We start from the raw sequence: 25,815 nt of genomic DNA on the forward strand, positions 1-25,815 counted from the left end.
GTCTGCCTTTTATTTGTATTCAAACAACTATCCCAATGCTGTCAACAGAATAAAAAAACAAAGAGCCAGCCGTGACTGAGGTGCACCGGCTTGAATAAATGCAAGCTTGTGGAGGTCTGTATATATATATATATATATATATATATATATATATATATATATATATATATATATATATACACATATACATATACACACACACACACACACACAGGCTTTTATTTTTACCCTCCTGTTAGGGCCATTAGTATGTCCCAGAGCAGCCCCATGGGTCTGCGTTGCAGTGGCCCACTTTACCATTCCACAGCTTGTCCTTTTCTACCTTTTTCTTAAAAGCAGGAGGAGTGTCAGTGTAACCACTGTCATGATGCAGGGGATTGTCATGGTTCATTTCCCATCTACACACATGGTCTTGGTTCTACTCTAAAATGGCTGCATGTGATAAACATAAATAGGCTATATCTTATTGCTGGTAAGGAATATCAGTAGGATACTTCCATAATGTAACTACAAGCCAAATATATTATATTGAGCACAAACTCTTATACAACTGAACATAGTTTTACACCGCAAGCATGTATACAATGACAATGTGCAGAATTTATTTTCCAGGCCAACTTTCTCCATGTTCCGTACTACTGAATGACTAACTTTATTAGTTACTATATTATTACAGAGATATTCTTGTGAGAGATAAAATCTAATCAAATAAAAAAAATTGTAGCTGTTAATGCGAGGTTAGTGAAATGCTTGTGTTCCTAGCTCCAACAGTGCAGTAGTATCTAACAATTCACAACAATACACACAAATCTAAAAGTGAAATAATGGAATAAAGACGAGCAATATAGGAGTGGCATTGACTAAAATACAGTAGAATAGAATACAGTATGTACATATGAGATGAGTAAAGCAGTATGTAAACATTACTTAAAGTGACTAGTGTTCCATTATTAAAGTGTCCAGTGATTCCCTGTTTATGTATATAGGTCAGCAGCCTCTAAGGTGCAGGGTTGAGTAGCCGGGTGGTAGCTGGCTAGTGATGGCTATTTAACATTCTGATGGCCTTGAGATAGAAGCTGTTTTTCAGTCTCTCGATCCCAGCTTTGATGCACGTGTACTGACCTCACCTTCTGGATGATAGCAGCGTGAACAGGCCACGGCTCAAGGGCCCTGCGGTTGCGGGCGATGATACAGTCCGACAGGGTGCTCTCAATTGTGCATCTGTAAAAGTTTCTGAGGGTCTTAGAGGCCAAGCCAAATTTCTTCAGCCTTCTGAGGTTGAAGACTTCACCACACTGTCTGTGTGGGTGGACAATTCAGATCATCAGTGATGTGTACACAGAGGAACTTTAAGCTTTCCACCTTCTCTACTGTGGTCCCGTCGATGTGGATAGGGGCATGCTCCCTCTGCTGTTTCCTTAAGTCCACGATCAGGTCCTTCATTTTGTTGATGTTGAGGGAGAGGTTATTTTCCTGGCACCAGTCCGCCAGGGCCCTCACCTTCTCCTTGTAGGCTGTCTCGTCATTGTTGGTAATCAGGCCTACTACTGTTGGAGGTGTGCTTGGCCACACAATCATGGGTGAACAGGGAGTACAGGAGGGGGCTGAGCACCTTTGCACCTTTGTGGGGCCCCTGTGTTGAGGATTAGCGAAGTAGAGGTGTTGTTTCCTACCTTCACCACCTGGGGGCGGCCCATGAGGAAGTCCAGGACCTAGTTGCACATGGAGGGGTTCAGATCCAGGGCCCTGAGCTTAATGATGTGCTTGGAGGGTACTATGGTGTTAAAGGCTGAGCTATAGTCAATGATCAGCATTCTGACATTGGTATTCTTCTTGTCCAGATGGGATAAGGCACTGCTCAGTGCAATGGCCGATTGCATCGTCTGTGGATCTATTGTTGTCTAGGGTGTCAGGTAAGGAGATGATATGATCCTTAACTAGCCTCTCAAAGTTCTTCATGATGACAGAAGTGAGTGCTACAGGGCGATAGTCATTTAGTTCAGTTACTTTTGCTCTCTTGGGCACAGGAACAATGGTGGACATCTGAAGCAAGTGGGGACAGCAGACTGGGATAGGGAGAGATTGAATATGTCTGTAAACACTCCAGCCAGCTGGTCTGCACATGCTCTGAGGATGCGGCTAGGGATGCAGCCTTGCGAGGGTTAACATGCTTAAATGTCTTACATTGGCCACGAAGATAGCTACATTTCAAAGGAATAGCATAAGATTAAAACGGGCCTACACCATGTCTATTCTCCCTATAGTCTCACCCGCTAATCAGAGTCAATGTTTACTGTCCTCTGCACCACACACTCACAGAATACAAATGGCACCAATTACTTATGTCTCTATACCTCACTGCACCCTGCAGAACACTGACACGTTTACTTCGTCCTCAGAGAGCAACACAGAAGGGCTAAAAAAGGATTTCAGGCACTGAAGAGGATCTGATGATGAAAAAAGTAATCTGACTTGCAGTAGCAATTCCACCACTTTTCAACCTAAATGTCATTATCTCCAGCACAATACCAGTGTCTACATATGTGAAAGCCTGCACCATTCTAAATTTAGTCAAAAAAATATGTATAGTTAAAAAGTTATTCCGGATGACATCATAAAAAGTTAAAACATTTTTACAACAGTGATTTTCATCACTATGAGATTTAGGGTGGCGAGAGGAGCAAGCAAATACCCTTGTTGCAGAATCTTTAAAATCACTGTTTTTCATACTTTAATCCTACTCTGTGATGTTACAGAGAAACATTTTTAGGACTTTTCTTCATATCTTTTTAAAGACAGGTCATGGAAGTGCTCATTTTTCACATTATATAAAAACTGGTATGATGCTGGAGATAACGAAAATGAGGTTGAAAAGTGGAGGAATTGCCTGTTAAAGGCTGCATCAACCAAACCAAAAATATACTTCATATTAAGTTGCCATCAATTAAACTTGAATTTATATTATTCATTAGTCCATTTTTTATACAGTCACACAAAATTGTGCATTCAAATGTCATTAAAGTTTTCACAATATATTGCTTTCAATCTCCTGATGCCTAAAATCATGCAAAATGTTCCTCTCATTATGACGTGTTTTGCATGGAGGGCCTTGCTCTTACTCTGAAAGTCACCCCTGTATGTTACAGAGTAAAACTGGAAGGCCTTACCTGTTCCTTGACAGAGGCCAGTATAGCTGACGTTGTCTCCGTCTCGGAGACGTCTCCATTAGAGGCATTTAGAACTGGGCTCAGCATGGTGGAGTTCTCAGAGTCAGAGGCTGGTTCTGGAACTGGCATAACTCCTGAAAGGCAAAGGATAATGTTAGGTCAGCATTAACATGGGACATCCTCCACTATAGCATAAAATGCAGAAATTGTTCAGTTATGATATTAATCACTTAACTTTCATGAAACAGTTTGAAGTCTGTTTGACTTTTCTCATGTTGGTTCTTCACAAATCACAACATGATGTGATAGATTGCCATTGGGGGAGAGATCCTCAGCAAAATATATGACTGTATATTGTAGTTTCTCTCATACCGCTCACAATTCCTAACCCTTACTTTCTGTAAGTGGATACTTTGCCTCGGTAGAAAATCTGGATACAAAGAGATTAATCTGGTTCAATCAGATTGTGAACATAGCTAAGACTTGTAAACTATATCAGTCATATCATAATCTGCTCAGTAATCATCTGGGCAAGAGCATGTACTAATGATTCCTCTGTGTGCGTGTGTGCGTGTGTGTGTGTGTGTGTGTGTGTGTATGTGTATGTGTGTGTGTGTGTGTGTGTGTGGCGTGGCGTGGGGTGTGTGTGTGTAACAATGACTCTACCGTCACCTCGAGCAGAAAGGACCTAAATCTCCAGATAATCCTAATGTAGTGAGAGATCAAATAATGGCCATGACAGCAACACAGATGGCAGCTTCTAAAAGCTGATGAAAGCTTGTCAAAATTGATCCTTCCCATCCAAGTCTCTGTGCGTGTATGGCCGTCACTAGATCCCCCAGTCAGTCGGGTTGAAGGTAAGGGGAAGTCGAGCGTAGCCTGGAAGCAGACTGGATCTAGACTATTCTGGGATGCTGCCAGGCAACAAGCCATGGACACTGCTAACATGGCAGACCAACATCCTTCCCTTGTCATCCATTTTAGTCTCTCTCTCTCTCTCTCTCTCTCTCTCTCTCCCTCTCTCTCCCACTCACTCACTCTTGAGATCGACCTAGTTCAGTGCTTCCTCTTATCTTCTCCAGTTTATGAGTTCTAACACTGGCCACTTATCTGAGGAATGTCTTCTCTTGCCACTGTTTCCTCCCTCCAGGGTCACCACATCTAATGTCATCCTCATCTTTCATTAGCATGGCGCTCTGCCTCAGTTACATACTAGCATTTAGTGCAAGGCATTTTTTGAATTACAATAGGATTATCCAAATTGAGTTATTTTTGTAAATAGTGAAAACAAAATTAAACATTTTCCATATCCCAACCAGATGCTCTATTTTGCCATCTGTGCAGACAGAATGGATTGTAAGGAAGTATTAAAATTGATTATATATTATTATTACTATTAAGTCAATATGTCAACTAACCACTGTTAGTATCAAAAAGCCCTTAAATTAAGATGCTGCAGTCCATTCTAGGTTGAACTTCCAGTCTGTGACCAGTTCCTAAGAATTGACCTGTACAACACAGCTTCACCAGTAGCAGCCCAGCAACATCTGTGTCTGTACATATAGACAGGAAGTGACGGTACAGATGAATTAGGGCCATATTTTGATGTTGAAGTAATCTTAAAATATGAATCTGCCTCTGGTTGATACAATCTGTGATGAAACATCAAGAATAAACCTAATTGCTTTATACTCTTATCAGTCGAAGAGAAACAATGCTTTGAAAAAGGCATCAGCATATCTGTATATAATAGTATAGTCATCACAATACTGTTGTCCAACTCATTCCATTTATTTTACTTTTGTCAGACTTCTTTCTGCACAAAGTAAAGCAGTATTGATCGTAAGTTCCAAAGTTGTCAGTCAAAGGAACATTTTACAATGTACTGTATCTCTGTTCATTCAAAGCAAACAAAGATTAATTCCAATTCCCACTGCTTCAGACTGTAAAATCCAAACATAAACTCTGTATATTATCACAAAGGATTTATGCTTATGGAGTGTATTTGTGTATTTGAAAAAGTGTCCCCTGCTGTCTCATTAAAACTTACTGCACAATTTATTTTGCATTGGTAGTCATCCATGGATCTGTCTAGACACAGGCTCCTGTCAAGATGTCAAAGGAGGCCCATTTAAGTAAAAAAAAAAAAAGGACAGTAATGGACAGCTAACATGCAGACCACACCGCTCGAGTCACGTGTGCGAGCGTTGCGAAATAAATGTACACATACAGTACATGTCATTCAATCATTGCTCCCATACTTCTCACGCACATCAACGAGCGTCTGCATAGCCAGGCGCTAAAATAGAACTTGGTTCTATTTGTGACGCTTGACGCGTTGCAAGTCCCGCCTCTGCCATATCTTCATTGGTTTTCAGGAGCATATACCCACGTGGGTGATTGAAAAATAAACTGAGGTTCACACTCCAGTCCAGTTGGTGGTGGTAATGCACCTTAAAGTTGGTTGTCAACTGCCATATAAAGTCCAAAGAGGTAGAAGAAGCCAGAAGGAGGAGAGATTACAAGAAACAAACTCAGTTTACCCTTTTATCTGTGGATTAATTCTCAGAGTAGAGGACCTTGTGCATTTCAGGTAAAATAACAACCCAATTTCTATCCCTAGCAACAGCAAACTAGCTAGCTAAATTGCCATAAATGTTTAATGCTTTTCGACCTGTCCCCAAAGTAATATAGTTGGTTCAGAGTTTGTTGCGATATTTCAAATCAAATTGGTCACATAGACGTGTAGCGAAATGTTTGTGTTTCTAGCTCCGACAGTGTAGTAATATCTAACAATTTCACAACATATACCCAAAACACACAAATCTAAGTAAAGGAATGGAATTAAGAATATATAAATATATGGACAAGCAATGTCAGAGTGGCATAGACTAAGATACAGTAGAATAGACTAGAATACAGTTTATACACTTCCGGTCAAAAGTTTTAGAACTCCTACTCATTCAAGAGTTTTTCTTTATTTCTACTATTTTCTACATTGCAAAATAATAGTGAAGACATCAACACTATGAAATAACACATATGGAATCATGTAATGACCAAAAAAGTGTCAAACAACAAATCAAAATATATTTAATATTTGAGATTCTTCACAGATTCTTCTGCCGACACAGACGTTATCCCTAGCCACGTCAATGGAGCATGCGCAGACCAGCTGGCTGGTGTGTTTACTGACATATTCGATCTCTCCCTATCCCAGTCTGCTGTCCCCACATGCTTCAAGACGGCCACCATTGTTCCTGTACCCAAGAAAGCAAAGGTAACTGAACAATATGACTATCGCCCCATAGCACTCACCTCTGTCATCATCAAGCTCATCATTAAGGCCCTGGGTCTGAACCCCGCCCTGTGCAACTGGGTCCTGGACTTTCTGACGGGTCGCCCTCAGGTGGTGAAGGTAGGAAACAACACCTCCACTTCACTGATCCTCAACACTGGGGCCCCACAAGGGTGCGTGAACAGCCCACTCCTGTACTCCCTGTTCACACATGACTGCGTGGCCAAGCACGCCTCCAACTCAATCATCAAGTTTGCAGACAACACAACAGTAGTAAGCTTGATTGCCAACAATGACGAGACAACCTACAGGGAGGAGCTGAGGGCTCTGGGAGTGTGGTGCCAGGAAAATAACCTCTCACTCAATGTCAACAAAACAAAGGAGATGATCGTGAACTTCAGGAAAGAGCAGAGGGAGCACCGCCCTATCCACATCGACGGGACAGTAGTGGAGAAGTTGGAAAGTTTTAAGTTCCTCAGCGTACACCACGGACAAACTGAAATGGTCCAACCACACAGACAGCATGGTGAAGAAGGTGCAATAGCGCCTCTTCAACCTTAGGAGGCTGAAGAAATGTGGCTTGTCACCGAAAACACTCATAAACTTTTACATATGCACAATCAAGAGCATCCTGTCGGGCTGTATCACCGCCTGGTAAGGCAGCTGCTCCGCCCACAACTGTAAGGCTCTCCAGAGGGTAGTGAGGTGGCCAACTACCTGCCCTCCAGGACACCTACACCACACGATGTCACAGGAAGGCCAAAAAGATCATCAAGGACATCAACCACCCGAGCCACTGCCTGTTCACTCCGTTATCATCCAGAAGGAGAGGTCAGTACAGGTGAATCAAAGCTGGAACCGAGAGACTAAAAAACTGCTTCGATCTCAAGGCCATCAGACTGTTAAACAGCCACCACTAACATTGAGTGGCTGCTGCCAACATACTGACTCAAATCTCTACCCACTTTAATAATAAAAAATTGGATGTAATAACTGTATCACTAGTCACTTAAACAATGTCACTTTATATAATGTTTACATCCCCTACATTACTCATCACATATGTATATTGTACTCTATACCATTTACTGCATCTTGCCTGTGCCACACGGCTATTGCTCATCCATATATTTATATGTACATATTCTTAGTCATTCCTTTACACTTGTGTGTATAAGGTAGTTGTTGTGAAATTGTTAGATTACTTGTTAGATATTACTGCACGGTCGGAACTAGAAGCACAAACATTTCACTACACTCACATTAACATCTACTAACTATGTGTATGTGACCAATAAAATATGATTTGAAGGCGAGGTCAGCACAGGTGCATCAAAGCTGCGAATGAGAGACTGAAACACTGCCATCACTAGCACGTTAGAGGCTGCTGCCTATATACATAGACTTGAAATCATTGGCCACTTGAATAAATGGAACAATAGTCATTTGAATCATGTTTACATATTTTGCATTTCTCATCATATATATACACTGTATTCTATTTTACTCTACTGTATCTTTGTCTATGCCGCGCTGACATTACTCGTCCATATATTTAAATATTGTTAATTCCATCCTTTACTTAGATTTGTGTGTATTGTTGTGAAATTGTTAGATATTACTTGTTCGATATTATTGCGCTGTTGGAGCTAGAAACACAAGCATTTCCCTACACCCGCAATAGCTTCTGCTAAACAATAGCTTCTGCTGACCAATAAAACTTGATTTGATCTTCCACGGTCTGCATGTTGATAGGTTAGGTTTGATGGACTACACACCATAGACCTCAACAGCCCAAATGTAAATGGACCAGAGAAGACATCAGCACAAGCTGAAGCAATTAAAAATCTCCCGGAATAATGTTCTCACCAATGAAAAAGTGTAATTATGTGGGACTTGCTGTGATAAAGCAAGCCCCGGTGATTATTAACATGTTCTCTTACAAACTCTGTGCTGGTTAGGTTGGAGTGCATTTTTTCCCCTAAATAGAATGCCAGTGTCTGCTTCAATTAATTGACTGGCTAATTTCATTAAACAAACAGATTTTTAAATGGAACAACACATACATAATAGAAAAGCTACCTGGCATTGCCAAACAATTCAATCAATCTCTTCATACATGAATTAAAACACCTGTTTCTTCAATTTACTACCTTAATCATTATTTAATCTTGATTTCGGCAGGGAGACAAACCATCAAACAGGCAAAGCATCAATACAGGACTAAGATCGAATTGTACCACATCGGCTCCGACGCTCGTCGGATGTGGCAGGGCTTGCAAACTATTACAGACTACAAAGGGAAGCACAGCCGAGAGCTGCCCAGTAACACGAGCCTACCAGAAGAGCTAAATAACTTAATGCTCGCTTCGAGGCAAGTAACACTGAAACATGCATGAGACATCAGCTGTTCCGGACGACTGTTGATCACGCTCGCCGCAGCCGATGTAAGTAAGACCTTCAAACAGGTCAACATTCACAAGGCCGCTGGGCCAGATGGATTGCCAGGACGTGTACTCCGTGCATGCGCTGACCAACTGGCAAGGGTCTTCACTGACATTTTCAAACTCTCCCTGTCTGAGTCTGTAATACGAACATGTTTCAAGCAGAACACCATAGTCCCTGTGCCCAAGAACACTAAGGTAACCTGCCTAAATGACTACAGACCCGTAGCAATTAAATGCTTTGAAAGGCTAGTCATGGCTCACATCAGCACAATTAACCCAGAAACCCACTCCAATTTGCATACCGCACCATCAGATCCTCAGATGATGCAATCTCTATTGCACCTCACACTGCTCTTTTCCACCTGGACAAAAGGAACACCTATGTGAGAATGCTATTCATTGACTACAGCTCAGCGTTCAACACCATAGTGCCCTCAAAAGTCATCACTAAGCTAATGACCCTGGGACTGAACACCTCCCTCTGCAACTGGATCCTGGACTTCCTGACGGGCCGGGAAGGGTAGGTAACAACACATCTGCCATGCTGATCCTCAACACGGGGGCCCCTCAGGGGTGCGTGCTCAGTCCCTTCCTGTACTCCCTGTTCACTCATAACTGCACTGCCAGGCACGACTCCAACACCATCATTCATTTAGCTGATGACACAACAGTGGTAGGCCTGATCACCGACACAGATGAGACAGCCTATATGGAGGAGGTCAGAATGTGACCGTGTGGTGCAAGGACAACAACCTCTCCCTCAACGTGATCAAGACAAAGGAGATGATTGTGGACTGCAGGAAAAGAAGGACCGAGCACATGCCCATTCTCATCGACAAACTTCAAGCATTGATAATGCAAGAATGGGCTGCCATCATGGCCCAGAAGTTAATTGACAGCATGCCAGGGCAGATTGCAGAGGTCTTGAAAAAGAACAACATTGCAAATTTTGACTCTTTGCATCAACTTCATGTAATTGTCAATAAAAGCCTTTGTCACGTATGAAATGCTTGTAATTATACTTCAGTATTCCATAGTAACATCTGACAAAAATGGCAGCAGACTTTGTGACAATTAATATTTGTGTCATTCTCCATCTTTTGGCCACGACTGTACATGTACATAATTACTTCAATTACCCCCCCGCACATTGACTCTGTACCGGTACCCTGTGTATATAGCCCCGCTGTTGTTATTTACTGCTGCTCTTTAATTATTTGTTATTCTTATTTCATAGGGATTCATTCATTTAGGGATTTTTTTAAAACTGCATTTTTGGTTAAGGACTTGTAAGTAAGCATTTGACTGTTTCAAGAGAGCGCTGCATGACAAGACCAGCAGCAATTACAAAATAAAAGTTAAGAGGCATAGATATGACAAACTAATAGCAATTCGTTGTTATGGACTGTACTGTAGCATTAATATTTTTTTATGGCTTACGTATGTCCTCAAAAATAACTTCACTCCATCTCAATCACTTAGGCATCCAAGGTGCTGTGAAAGAACCTGGGCCCCATTATGACAGAGTGTGCTAAAGTGCCTCATGGGTGGTTCATACCTAATGTCATGCATAAGCTGAGTTCCTGTAAATACTGTGTGCTCCAGTGATGATGATGCTGGAGGGTTAGCTAGTGCTCCAAGGCTTTAACTGCTTGACCAACTGTACTACTACTACTGCTGCTGCAGCTGCTGCTACTACTACTACTTCTGCTACTCTGCAACAGAGAGAGCAGGTCAAGCACGACCACTGACTGTTCATGCATTAATGAACCAAACCAACCCTTGGCTATGTTGAAATTGAAGCCGTTGAGGGCTTAATCACCCAATGTGAGGTTGGGGATGTGAAGCCAGTAGTAGCTACAATAGTAGCTACAATAGTTCGTTTTCTTCTAGCCCAAGGCTCAGCTTCCCTGCTGAATGTTGACTTTATATGAGACTGTGGTGGCAGCAGAGTCCCTGCATATAATCACGATAACAGAAGAATACCCAATCAACATTCATTAGATTGGTTGGATGTTGGATCTCTTACTAAAAAGGATATGCATTGTAACCCATATCAACCTTCTTGCATAAACTTCTTTATTATAGGACATGACAACACCATGCCTATCTATCTGCATGTTGAGATATGGTGATCAGTGACATGGCTGTGGCTACATAAGTGGTTGGAGAGAACGTTGCCAGAGATGACCCCTGCTGGTCAGCTGATGACAGGACAGCAGGAAATAGAAGACCAGACCTCGGGGCTGAGTCAGAGTGGGTAGGAGTGAGGTAAGCACAAAGCTGCTAACCTCCCTGTTGCAGTATCCACAGCACTGCCACATCCCCACACACACTCCAGCCATGCACGGCATTGTACAGTAAATAAACTGACCTTGAAGCAGGGACACATTCAAAATCCATCCTGTTATTGATGGATATGCAGCTCTGCTCACCAAAGTCACTCTGCTCTGTGTTACTGACATGATTCCTTTGAATGTTATTTTTCACATATGTAGCGTAAAACAGACACTTATCGCAAAGCAATACCACAACAATCTAATGTTGATGTGCTGTTGTGAGCTGGATGTCATAAACTGAAGGGATTTGTCATGGGCCCTCAGATCCTCAAGAACTTGTACAGATGCACCATTGCATCTGGTTGCATCACCGCCTGGTATGGCGACTGCACTGCCGGTGACCGCAATGCTCTACAGACGGTGGTGTGGATGGCCATCACATCACTGTGGGCGATCTCCAAGCCATTTAGGACATTCATACTAGGCAGTATCTGAGGAAAGCCTGAAATATTGCCAAAAACAAAGTCACCCTAGCCATAGACTATTCTCTCTGCTACCCTCCAGCAGGCGGTACCAGAACATCGGGTCTCGGACCAACAGGCTCAGAGAGCTTCTTTCCCCAAGCAATAAGACTGCCAAACAGCAAAATTACAGCCGCCCACCCTCTCCCACAGACTATCTGCACGGACTCTATGCTCACTCACAGGTCTCTACCCACACACACCTATACTAACACTCTTGCACACCACACATACACTCACACACACACACACACACACACACACACACACACACACACACACACACACACACACACACACACACACACACACACACACACTCACTCACTCACTTACGTACTGAAGCCACACACACACACACACACACACACACACACACACACACACACACACACACACACACACACACACACACACACACACTCACTCACTCACTCACTTACGTACTGAAGCCACACACACACACACACACACACACATACACTCACACACACACACACACACACACACACACACACACACACACACACAAACACTCATCATGATGCACACACGCTGCTGCTATATTGATTATTATTACCATGACTATTTATCCTTCTACCAGTCACTTTTTAACCCGTTTGCATGTACATACCTACCATAATAACTTCAGTACCCCCTGCACATTGCAATAATGGTTCTGACACTGACCTGTATATAGCTTGCATTCTCATGTTTTTTTCATATTTCTTGTGTGTTTTCTGACCTATAGTATTACTTTAGATGATTTCCTTTATTTTCTCTCACCTTGATACTGAATAGTGAATACCGCCTTGTTGGGAAAGAGCTTGCAAGTAAGCATTTCACTGTACTGTTTCACAAACAAAAAGGCGTAATGGACCATACTTAAAAAGATGTTGCATAAAGCTTACTTCATTATTAGATTGTTTTCTTCACTGCATCAGGGACAGCGTACACAGATGTTTCGGCTTTACATCCTTCATTGTGTAGCTACAATTTTATTTTAATTCATAAAAGCATTTGTAGGGATCAACCGATGAGCAGCAGGTGCTTCTAATCAGGGTTGACACTCATCTGCCAATCAGGGATGTGGCTTTTCTGGTCTACCTGTGTACAAGATAGTCAGAAAGAAATACAGAATTGTAGGCTATGGGAGAGGGCACGTAGGGCAATTCATGAATCAATTGGCTTTGGTGTCTGCTCATTTGGATACATTATATCAGTTCATGAGATAGATTACCACAAAGGACATCAGGCTCAGCCGTTCATAAATATATGGGGCTGACTCAAACGATATGCAAAATCTGATATGGACAGTGTTCTTGTATAACAGTCTAAATTTGGCCTACAGGAAGGAGGTGATTCTTCGTTTAATCTTCATTTAAACCTCATGGAGATACAGAATTGAATTTATATATACACATGGCTGTACTATACTGTTTTACACCTGCTGTATCCTATGTATGTGACAAATAGACTTTAAAACTTGAATTAAATGGACATTGATCTCTGTATTTATCGAGATTGGAGAACATCTAGATCCAAATACACCATTGCAAAAATTCCTTAAATAAAAATGAGCTGTCATTACAAGCGAGTCTTCGTTAGAATAATAGGTCCAGCCTTGTTTTAGGACACTGCTGTTGCTCTAAATAAGATCAAAAAATATAATCAACATCATGAATTTCTACAGATCTACTGAGTGAGCAGGAGTGTTGCTGAGTGACTTCACCACACAAATGTTTTGAAAGGTTGTGATCACACTGTAAAGACTAAACAGGTACACTGCCTGAGTGACACCCACACCCTACCATTGATGTTACATGGCTTGGCTATTACAACATCCAAGTGGGACTTCACACTCGAGACCCCTGCAGTTAGGCCGCTAACCTATGGCTAGATTGGTAGACATTAAGATTTCAGTCATTTCCATGTAAAAGGAGCCATGAGCACCAACATGTGAAGTTCATAGGAACATGTGAAATTGGGTGTCAAATGAAAGCGATGAGTATAATTTTTAGAAATGAAGGAATATATACATTTTTCAACAATTTCCATCCTAAAAATGTGGAATACCCAAGCTGACACGGTGAAAAATCTGCTGATGTGCCCTTGAGCAAGGCACTTCACCCTAATTTGCTCCAGGGGCACCGTACTACTACTATACGTGGACAACTACAAATACTTAGGTGTCTGGTTAGACTGTAAACTCTCCTTCCAGACCCATATCAAACATCTCCAATCCAAAGTTAAATCTAGAATTGGCTTCCTATTTCGCAACAAAGCATCCTTCACTCATGCTGCCAAACATACCCTTGTAAAACTGACCATCCTACCAATCCTCGACTTTGGCGATGTCATTTACAAAATAGCCTCCAATACCCTACTCAACAAATTGGATGCAGTCTATCACAGTGCAATCCGTTTTATCACCAAAGCCCCATATACTACCCACCATTGCGACCTGTACGCTCTCGTTGGCTGGCCCTCGCTTCATACTCGTCGCCAAACCCACTGGCTCCATGTCATCTACAAGACCCTGCTAGGTAAAGTCCCCCCTTATCTCAGCTCGCTGGTCACCATAGCATCTCCCACCTGTAGCACACGCTCCAGCAGGTATATCTCTCTAGTCACCCCCAAGACCAATTCTTTCTTTGGCCGCCTCTCCTTCCAGTTCTCTGCTGCCAATGACTGGAACGAACTACAAAAATCTCTGAAACTGGAAACACTTATCTCCCTCACTAGCTTTAAGCACCAACTGTCAGAGCAGCTCACAGATTACTGCACCTGTACATAGCCCACCTATAATTTAGCCCAAACAACTACCTCTTTCCCAACTGTATTTAATTTTTATTTATTTATTTATTTTGCTCCTTTGCACCCCATTATTTTTTTATTTCTACTTTGCACATTCTTCCATTGCAAAACTACCATTCCAGTATTTTACTTGCTATATTGTATTTACTTTGCCATCATGGCCTTTTTTTGCCTTTACCTCCCTTCTCACCTCATTTGCTCACATTGTATATAGACTTGTTTATACTGCATTATTGACTGTATGTTTGTTTTTACTCCATGTGTAACTCTGTGTCGTTTTATCTGTCGAACTGCTTTGCTTTATCTTGGCCAGGTCGCAATTGTAAATGAGAACTTGTTCTCAACTTGCCTACCTGGTTAAATAAAGGTAAAATAAATAAAAAATAAAATATGGCCGACACTGTAAAACAACACATTTCACTGCAGCTATTTGAGTGTAACAATTAAATCTTTTATACTGAACTATACTGTACTAAACTACACAGTTATGTGCTCTACTCTTCTGTACTCTTCTGTACTCTACTTTACTTCTACAGTGCTGTACTTAGATGTCAAAACTTGTGAAACATAGGCGCCTATGATTGGTTCAGATTTGGTCCGGCCAGACCAACCAAATTTGGTCTTGTTTGGGGGCAGAGCTCACTAAAATAATTTCCAGTGTGTAGAATAATACCCAAATATTCAAAGGAGGATATTGCATATTTATATACACCTTTGTGTACGTATTTAGGATACATCACTATGAATTGAATGATATTCATTTCCATAATTATGCATTTCTGTGTAGTACAGATCCGAAATTCTGTTACCGGGCGTAAATCCACTTCACTTACTGTAGTTTAATAACCAAAATAGATTTTTTCTAAGTTAATGTGTCATGTCATAGCTGACACCCCATTCGATCCCCATCATTGAATCTTAATTCAGAGCAGATATTCAACAGACTTTTGAAAAGTAAGACACAAAAAACTGAAGGAGATTTTACCAACATTCTCTTAATAAATTTGCAGTTCTTCCAGTAAATGTATTTTTGTAAAATGTTCAGTGTAAATTGTTAAAAGTAGTCCTTGTGCATAGAGTTATCTGGTTTGTTAAACGTTGAAATCAATGGTTTTTGTTAAGCATACATTTTAAGTGAAAAGTCTCAGTGCAATTTCGTTACCGTGGAATTACTACAGATGTAGAATGAAATTGCAAAAAACTAGAATTTATAACCAATCAGTGGCTACATCCATAATAAATCCGATTTACTTTGAAGGTCCCAAGCAGACATGATGTCATTAGAAAATTCTCTGTGGTAGCATCAAAGCATAAAACTACACTATGGTACTGTTCTCGCTTATACATAGGATATCATACAAGCATGATAAGAATATGTATGTTCCATATACTGGATTTTCATCATAAACAACTAAAGAAGTGTTGATGACATGAAATATAGATGGAGCTCAGTATAAAGAAAGAGAAATCACATCAGACAAATCACACATGAAAAAGTAATGCTTCCTTCAAAACAACTACAGAGGGAAATGTAGCATACAGCTACTATGTATGCAATAACAATAGATAGTAGAGGTCGACTGATTATGATTTTTCAACGCCGATACCGATTATTGGAGGACCAAAAAAAGCTACTGCCGATTAATCGGACAATTTTTATATATATTTGTAATAATGGCAATTACAACAATACTGAATGAGCAATGAACACTTTAATTTTAACTTAATATAATACACTTAATGAACACTTAATATAATACATCACTAAAATCAATTAGGTGGCAGGGTAGACTAGTGGTTAGAGTGTTGGACTAATTACCAAAAGGTTGCAAGTTCAAATCCCCGAGCTGACAAAGGCAGTCATTGAAAATAAGAATTTGTTCATAACTGACTTGCCTAGTTAAATAAAGGTTAAAAAAATTGTTTTAAATAATGCAAAAACACAGTGTTGGAGAAGAAAGTAAAAGTGCAATATGTGCCATGTAAAAAAGCTAATGTTTAAGTTCCTTGCTCAGAACATTTGAAAGTTGGTGGTTCCTTTTAACATGAGTCTTCAAATATTCCCATTTAAGAAGTTTTAGGTTGTAGTTATTATAGGACTATTTCTCTCTATACCATTTGTATTTCATATACCTTTGACTATTGGATGTTCTTATAGGCACTATAGTATTGCCAACCTAATCTCGGGAGTTGATAGGCTTGAAGTCATAAACAGCTTCAGCATTGCTAAAAGCTGCTGGCAAATGCAGGAAAGTGCTGTTTGAATGAATGCTTACGAGCCTGCTGCTGCCTACCACCACTCAGTCAGACTTCTCTATCAAATATCAAATCATAGACTTAATTATAATATAATAAACACACGGAAATACGAGCCTTAAGTCATTAATATGGTCAAATCCTTTCGAAAAAAAAACGTTTATTCTTTCAGTGAAATATGGAACCGTTCCGTATTTTATCGAACGGGTGGCATCCCTAAGTCTAAATATTGCTGTTACATTGCACAACCTTCAATGTTATGCCATAATTATGTAAAATTCTGGCAAATGAATTATGGTTTTTGTTAGGAAGAAATGGTCTTCACACAGTTAGCAACAAGCCAGGCGGCCCAAACTGGGCCTAAGCCTACTTCAACTTCGCCAAACACGTTTGTCCTGCGTTATATACAACGCAGGACAAGCTAGTAAACTAGTAATTGTATCAACCATGTGTAGTTAACTAGTGATTATGTTAAGATTGATTGTTTTCTATAAGATCAGTTTAATGCTAGCTAGCAACTAACCTTGGCTCCTTGCAGCCACAAGGTCATTTTGATGCTGCACTCCCGTAACAGGTTGTCAGCCTGCCACGCCGTCTCCACGTGGATTGCAATGTAATTGGCGTCCAAAAATGCTGATTATCGATTGTTATGAAAACTTGAAATCATCCCTAATTTATCGTCCATGCCGATTATCTGTCAACCTCTGATAGCTAGTCCTCATAGTCCTAATGGTGGTAATGGAAGATGCAGTTAGTTGGGTATTCGCCTGATGTTTTTTAAACTTCATAAATGAAAAACGTATGATAAAAACATACCGTGTTTTTGGTGTGGTCCATATACAAAAAGAAATGAGCGCATGATCACTGCTGTCATATTTCATGTGTCAGTGGATTTTATAATCAGAAGTGAAAATGGTATCTGAACACAGCATGTTTCTACGTCCACTCTACTCCACAAATTATAAGAGCTATAGTCTGGGTTTCTAATGAGGTCATGTTCATCCTGCTTAAAAGCAAAAACTCGAACAGGAAGTACCAGTGACGCGTTCAATACGGAAGTGGTATGATAAAGCGGATGCCACCCTACAGGACTGTTTCGCTAGCAGACTGGAATATGTTCTGGGATTCAACCAATAACAATGAGGAGTTTACTGCATCAGTCACCGGCTTCATTAATAAGTGCATCGACGATGTCGTCCCTACAGTGACCTTACATACAGTACCAGTCAAGTTAGGACAACGTTTTTTCTTTATTTGTACTATTTTCTACATTGTAGAATAATAGTGAAGACATCAAAACTATGAAATAATACATATGGAATCATGTAGTAACTACAAAAAAAAATGTAAAACAAAGTAGCCACCCTTTGCCTCGATGACAGCTTTGTACACTATTGGCATTCTCTCTATTTGCTTCATGAGGAATGATTTTCCGACAGTCTTGAAGGAGTTCCCACATATGCTGAGCACTTGTTGGCTGCTTTTCCATCACTCTGTGGGCCAACTCATCCCAAATCATCTCAATTGGGTTGAGGTCGGGTGATTATGGAGGCCAGGTCATATGATGCAGCACCATCCCTCTTTTTCTTGGTCAAATACCACTTACACAGCCTGGAGGTGTGTTTTGGGTTATTGTCCTGTTGAAAAACAAATGATAGTCCCACTAAGCGCCAACCAGATGGGATGGCATATCGCTGGAGAATGCTATGGTAGCCATGCTGGTTAAGTGTGCCTTGAATTCTAATTAAATCAGAGACAGTGTCTCACAAAGACACGGTATTTGGAACCAAAAATCTCAAATTCGGACTCATCAGACCAAAGAACAGATTTCCACCGGTCTAATGTCCATTGCTTGTGTTTCTTGGCCCAAGCAAGTCTCTTATTCTTATTGATGTCCTTTAGTAGTGGTTTCTTTGCAGCAATTCAACCATAAAGGCCTGATTCACCCAGTCTCCTCTGAACAGTTGATGTTGAGATGTGTTGAGATGTGTCTGTTACTTGAACTCTGTAAAGCATTTCTGTGGGCTGCAATTTCTGAGGTGCAGTTAACTTCAATGAACTTATCCTGTGCAGCAGCGGTAACTCTGGGTCTTCCTTTCCTGTGGCGGTCCTCATGAAAGCCAGTTTAATCATAGTGCTTGATGGTTTTTGCGACTGCACTTGACTGACCTTCGGATTGACTGACCTTCATGTCTTAAAGTAATGATGGACTGTCATTTGTCTTTGCTTATGGCTCTTGCCATACAGAGGGTAATGCGTACGGCCCAGTACATCACTGGGGCCGAGCTCCCTGCCATCCCGGACCTCTATACCAGGTGTGTCAGAGGAAGTCATAGACTGTTCTCTCTGCTACCGCACGGCAAGCGGTACCGATGCACCAAGTCTGGAACCAAAAGGACCCTGATCAGCTTCTAGCCCCAAGCCATAAGTCTGCTAAATAGTTAACCAAATAGCTACCCGGACTATCTGCATTGCTCTACTTTGCACTAACTCTATGGACTCATCACATACGCTGCTCCTGTTGCCTATTAACTTTACCCCTACATTTGTACATGTCTACCTCAATTACCTCTGCACATCGGTACTGTGCCCTGTGTGTACTGTATAGCCAAGTTATCATTACTCATTGTGTATTTATTCCTTGTGGTTATCTTTCTATTATTTTTCTATTTTTCTCTCTGCATTTCTGGGAAGGGCCTGTAAGTAAGCATTTCACTGTTAGTCGACACCTGTTGCTTATGAAGTATGTGACAAATACATTTTTATTTGATCCTCGTGTAGAAATATGTTGTGAAAATAAAGAGGGAAGATTAGTCAGTGTCAGAGCAGCCTTTGGAGAGGGAGGCTAATGAAAAGAGAGGTTAAGTCCACACAATGGCTGAACTCATCTTTGATATCCATTGACCTGACTGCACTTCCTACTGCAGGGGTTCCCAAACTTTTTTTCGTCCATGATCCCATTTTGATATCTGAAAATGTTTGCGACCCCAACCACGTGAAAAAAAAAATGCAATTAACAGCCAAAGTTTACTTGGTTTACTTTTTCATTTGGGGCTATGGCAGTCAATTGCAAAATATTCTAACAGTATTTCTGATTGTCTTCTCAACTGTGGGGCTATGGCAGTCAATTGCAAATGAATCACTGATGAGATGGGTGTGCTTGATATATGTCGCGTCCAAGCTTCTCAAAGTCAGGGTGCGTGATCAACAGTGCCTCACCTCACCTGTCACATCCAACCATAGATCGATATTTGGTTTTAATTCAGACGAGAGCACTGCTGAATCCAGCTTCACACAGATATGAGCTGGCAAAGGGTACCATGAGTTGTAATGCTCTGAGGGAGACGGCAGCGTATTCCCTTTGAGTCAGGAACCAAAACTCCTCCGTAATAAACTGTGAATGCTTTGTCTGCAGCATTCGGTCACATGACAGCTCGAAAGGCCACACTTGACTGCTGCACTTGAACCATTCCGATTCAAGCGCAACAGTGAAGTGCGGCCTTTTCCCACGATCTAAGGGCACTCTGATTTAATTTTATCTATTAGAATTCAATCATTTTCATTTCAATTTTATTTAGTTTTTGGAAATTCTTACGCGATCCCATTTTCATATCAGGGGACCCCGCATGGGGTCACGGCCCCTAGTTTGGGAACCACTGTCCTACTGGGTGGGTGAGAGAGAGAGTGACCCAGCCCTTTCACTCCATGACACACTCTTGTTCCTCCAACAACCCAAACTGAGATATATATTTTTTTTAAATGAGAGGAAACAAGACCAGGACAGAGTGAATAAACTGTCCGAAAAGGAATAGAGTGTTCTATACAGTGCAGTATAATAACTGTCTTTTTCACTCCATAATAGACGGTGCATTAGGCTAAATCTACTGCACCTGACACAAACAACCAAAAGTCATCATGGCAACAATTTGGCAACCATTAAGGGGCATTGATTGATTGGGAAAGCAACACAGCGTGGCTTTGAGGCATGACCTACAATATGCCCACTGGGCTTACAGACACTGGTGTAGCGCAGTTTCTCTTGACCCCCACAAAGTCCGAATTTGCCTCCCCCTCTCTGTAAAAAAAACATATATTGTTTCTATTTAGAATGCTGGCTGGCAGCAATAATGCATTTACTTGTTCAATAATTAAAGTGGGAAACATTTGCCACTGGGTCTCTGGCAGTCATCATCTTGGTTTTCTGGGAGAGAAGGAGGGCTGGCACTCTCACTAGAGGAACTGTCGCTAGAAGAGAAAGAGCAAGGCCACTGTCATTACCGGGCCCAGGCAGTGAGGTCTCTGTCGGGACTGCTAGTACTAGCTGCTGCATAAATAAGCCTACTAGCTTCCACCTGCCATAGTGTTGCGTCATTCGAAGACGAGGTGGTAGCGGATGTGGTTATCTTCTGTAATTTTGCACAAGCATGATCAGACAAAGCTTTTATGCAGCGTTTGTGTGCACCACTTGGTCTTTCCATTTGTTTATCCATCTTGAACAACGCACCCGGTCTCCATCCGAGTACGACCTGATGAACCTAACTTTTTTTAAACTTGATATTTAATTAGATGAGGAGGCCAAGGGGGGCTGGCACCGGCGCCGCTGAGAAATTGGCTAATTAGATACATGACAACTATATTCTCTGTCTGTCTCACCTACTACAATGTAGAATGGACAACATAAACACTTCACTTGCTACATGTGATAATTAAAAAGGAGGGTTACTGTCAAAATGATTTATAAAAAATATAATAATAATAATTAGACATAGGTGTGCGATGACGAGCTTGTGGGCCCCTCCTCTCCAGGGCTGGGTTCCACTACTCCGGTACTTACAGAAAAAGCTGTGTCACAATCTCTTATTAACAATCTGTGACATACATCCAAGCCTGCCACTTAAACTGAGAACACTGCAGACCAAAATACTGACTTATTAGTTTGATAGACAATGTGTCACTGTCTCTCATAACGTGACAAACTGTTGTGCATGACACATGCTGATTGAGAAAACTCATCTAGTCAGTGCAAGATTTCCTTTGGAGTTTAAATGATCCTTCACAGATAGACCCAGCCAGCCCTACCACTAATCAGCAGTAACACAGATGATACCATGAACAACTACTGGTTACTAACTCTCTTTTTTTAAACCAATCCTAATGTGGTAGATTCCGTGCACATGCAGCACTTTAATAATTAATGATAATAACGGCACTCTGCTAGTCTGAAACGTCAGATTTTTTTTTACTACTCCAGCCAATCATGGGATTGATGACCTAGGCCTATGTCCATTATCTTCCATCAACACGGGGAGGGCTCTGAGGCTGGGGTTGGGGACTGGGAGTTGGGCTGGGGCTGAGAGACCATGATATCAATCTGCCGCTTGGATGATTGGAATATAGCCACCTGCACTCAGACGACAACTAATTTAACACAATTCCCTTGATGAAAAAAAGCTTATCATACAAGCTCATCAGGTCAAACAAAGGATGATTCAAATTGATAACAAATCGGGTGACACCGCTTTAAAACCCTATCTCCCAGTCAACTATAAGTTGAATGTCTTCCTTGTATCGAGGATAGCAGAAAGATTCTGTTTGACCACCAATAAATCGGAACAAGCCCAGGAGAGAACAGAAAACTTACCATACTACCACCACAACCTAGTCTCAGGAATCCCGGACTTAGGGAACATCAGTACATTGTGGGAGGCAACCCGTCTGTCTAGAGACTAACCACAACCCCTACTCTTGTGGCTTATGTCTCTAACCACTGTAAAAAATATTAAAAAACACACAAAAAAACAGAATTGAATAAAACAAATAGGCTGGGAATAGTTGTGGCATTTCAGATATCTGTGAGCCTACATTTCAGATATCTGTGAGCCTACATTTCAGATATCTGTGAGCCTACATTTCAGATATCTGTGAGCCTACATTTCAGATATCTGTGAGCCAACATTTCAGATATCTGTGAGCCAACATTTCAGATATCTGTGAGCCTACATTTCAGATATCTGTGAGCCTACAATTTCAGATATCTGTGAGCCAACATTTCAGATATCTGTGAGCCTACATTTCAGATATCTGTGAGCCAACATTTCAGATATCTGTGAGCCTACATTTCAGATATCTGTGAGCCTACATTTCAGATATCTGTGAGCCAACATTTCAGATATCTGTGAGCCTACATTTCAGATATCTGTGAGCCTACATTTCAGATATCTGTGAGCCTACATTTCAGAAGTGCAGAGGAGGCTATGTCTAGTAGGCTATGTATTAGCCTACACTATAGTGTATCTACAGTACACCATATATAATGATACCAGAGTTATACTCATTGAGTTGCCTACAGCCAATGAATGGTCTAGCCTCTCCGCACTGACTTGCCTATCTACAGCCTCTGCGATCATTCATCTAGCCAGCCCCTCAAAATCATAAGCCAAATGAAGGCGAGGCAATTGGATGGCAGCTCTTCGGACTTTAGCCCCCATTTTTCTCAATCCCTGAACCAGTAAGATCATGTATCAAATCATCCTGTCCATAATTGAGCCATCTCTAGTAGGCCTATATAAAGAACCCATTGGTAAGTCATGGAATAGGCCAAGGTTTCTGGGATAGATATACACTGTATCATTGACATTGATGACCCAGTGAGAGCCAATAGTCCCTTTTGTTGGCCCTAGGGAAACAAGCATCATAATTGTCTGATCAGAGGATGTGTCCTATTGAAGATAAATTGTTTCTATCAGGGACTTGTGATTTGAATAGGATTTGTCCATAAAATATATCGCATTTTGACTGAGTTTTTTCTCCATTTTTTCTCCAAGTCTGCAGAATCTCGAATTATATAAATGTCTAGCCTTACCTATAGGCCTGGACTACCATTTATCAATACATTCATGCATTCAATGATGTGTAATGGTTTCAACATGGCTTATACCTTCAACTTAAAATCACCAGTGTTATTATTCTTGATAGAGCAAAACAAGTGTTTGACAGCTTTTTATTAAGTAGCTACAAACCATGGGCTCAATTTTGGCCCCAAATAAATGGAAACAATTATATATATGTAGCCTACTTTTTACAGAAAGCAACCCAAACGACGAACATGCATAGGAAAAACATGACAGTTCTTGCAACATGCATGCCAGGCATTGCAGTCCATACACGATCAAACGCCGAGCATCACAAGCATCACATGCAAATAAAAAATGAGGGCATTTTTATATGGAGTTGATCTAACTGAGGTAATGCATCCTATTCAGATAAATAAAAATGAAGATAGGCTACCTTTGGTGATGAAAGACCTGTTAGTCATACAAGACATAACCATGCATAGTCATGGAAACCTAGAATAAGATGCTTATTCATAGGGGGTCATCATCAGCTGTGAAAACGAGACATTAATCTCACCATTGCACCTTTTTTTTTTTTTTACAGCATTGCATTACAAACAAAAGAATGACGGTCATCTGCGATCTGCTGTCGACCAGTATATTCTTATAAATATATCGTTGAAATGTAGGTCAACCATAAAGTAATAGTTTCTTCTTGTTTTGCATCCACGCCATTTTCAGTCAATAATCAATGCAACACCCTACATATAACCCACAATAAAACAAAAAATATTACACTTTCGTGTGCTGGAAAAAACATCTGTCAGAATAACAAAAGGCAAAAAAAATGAATACAAAGGCAAGCCAGAACTAGCGATTTTTCCTCCCTTCCGAGACGAGTGTCAAATGCATGCTGTTTTGTAATTGTGCGGTGTGCATGGAGTGTATGACAGCTGGAAAAGCAACTGGAATGACATTGCGCTTACTGTAAAATATGCCGGAGAACCGCGTTCTTCTCGACTCCCCTCGATTGGTACCCAAAATTCAAATAATGTAAAACATTCCTAACGAAGGGTCCGAAAACATTACGCTCCACGATGGTGTTTGCCGAAAAGACAGCATCCACTGAATGGTCAAGAGAGACCTCTAAGTGCGGGCAGGGTAGGGAGACCAATTCGCTGCGGTGTGCAGCAAAGAAGGCAGCGGCGCTTGCTCTCTTACCATCCTCCCCCGTCTGTAACATCCCCCTTGCTGTCAAACAACATTGTGCAGCTCAGGTACGAGTATAGGCAGCGACACCTGCTGGTGATGCACGGATGAGCATCTCTTTCTCTCCCACATTTCACGGCATCTGTAGACTAGTCTAGGCTACACAGCCATACAGTTAATAGGTATAATCTGATCTAACATGGTCTACTCTTCTCTTCTTACTAGTTCTTACTTTGAGCTGAATTTACTAAACTCAAGATGTCCGTAAGCTATATCATAGTTATATAGGCTACTTACTGCTTCAATGGAAATTAAAATTAGGTGTCCATCCATTTAGTCCATAGGACCTATTATTCTTTAAGTATCCACTGTGCATATGATGTGATCGACAAAGATTACACTTTTTAAAAAAAAGAGTCTAACAAGGGTCTATTTCCCTCTCCACTCTCCTAGGCATCCCTCTATTGTCTCGCTCAACCTAGTTTAGATGACATCATCTGTCCCCCAGGCATAGAGCACCAATATGACTACTGTACAGATGTGGGCCAGTCACCACCATTTCCTCTTTGTCAAATGGGCACACCACTGAGTCAGACAGCTACATAAGTAGGCCTAATGTTAAAAATATTTGTATTTGGGTTGGGGTGAGTGGATAGAGGTTTTGAAAGTTGATCAAAATTCCTACCACCCACTCATAATTTAACCCCCTGTTGAAAGAAATAAATTACGTGTAGGTTTGCTATTCCTTCTGCACACACTTCCAAGGTGAATGGCCCTGAGGGAGCCTGTTTATAACACAATTCACATAAAGTAGCCAGGAGCACATATTTTGCACCTGTTTTTCTAACAAAAATAAATACTAAAAGGTCATATAAAAAGGAAATTAAAGTTCAAACAATGGTATACACAGGATGCAGGGAAAGCTTTGTGAAACACAATATCATGTTTTAGTGTTTTGTGTGCACCCCTAAACAGGTGCACATAAATA

At 41.1% G+C, this 25,815-nt stretch overlaps 1 protein-coding gene across 5 annotated transcripts in view; it reads right to left on the reverse strand.

The window, feature by feature from the left end:
• Window positions 1–24,842, reverse strand: part of LOC109875256 (catenin delta-2) — a 132,822-nt gene extending 107,980 nt beyond the window's left edge. For all 5 annotated transcript variants that reach the window (XM_020467528.2, XM_031810575.1, XM_031810574.1 and 2 more), the window contains exons 1-2: window positions 24,605–24,842; window positions 3,168–3,301 (exon numbers count right to left, since the gene is read on the reverse strand). In XM_020467528.2, the coding sequence (XP_020323117.1) occupies window positions 3,168–3,296 (129 nt within the window). In that variant the 5' untranslated portion in view covers window positions 3,297–3,301; window positions 24,605–24,842. The remainder of the gene's footprint in view (window positions 1–3,167; window positions 3,302–24,604) is intronic.
• Window positions 24,843–25,815: the final 973 nt, after the last annotated feature.

Source organism: Oncorhynchus kisutch, linkage group LG30 (genome assembly GCF_002021735.2).
Source record: "Oncorhynchus kisutch isolate 150728-3 linkage group LG30, Okis_V2, whole genome shotgun sequence".
NCBI lineage: Eukaryota > Metazoa > Chordata > Actinopteri > Salmoniformes > Salmonidae > Oncorhynchus > Oncorhynchus kisutch.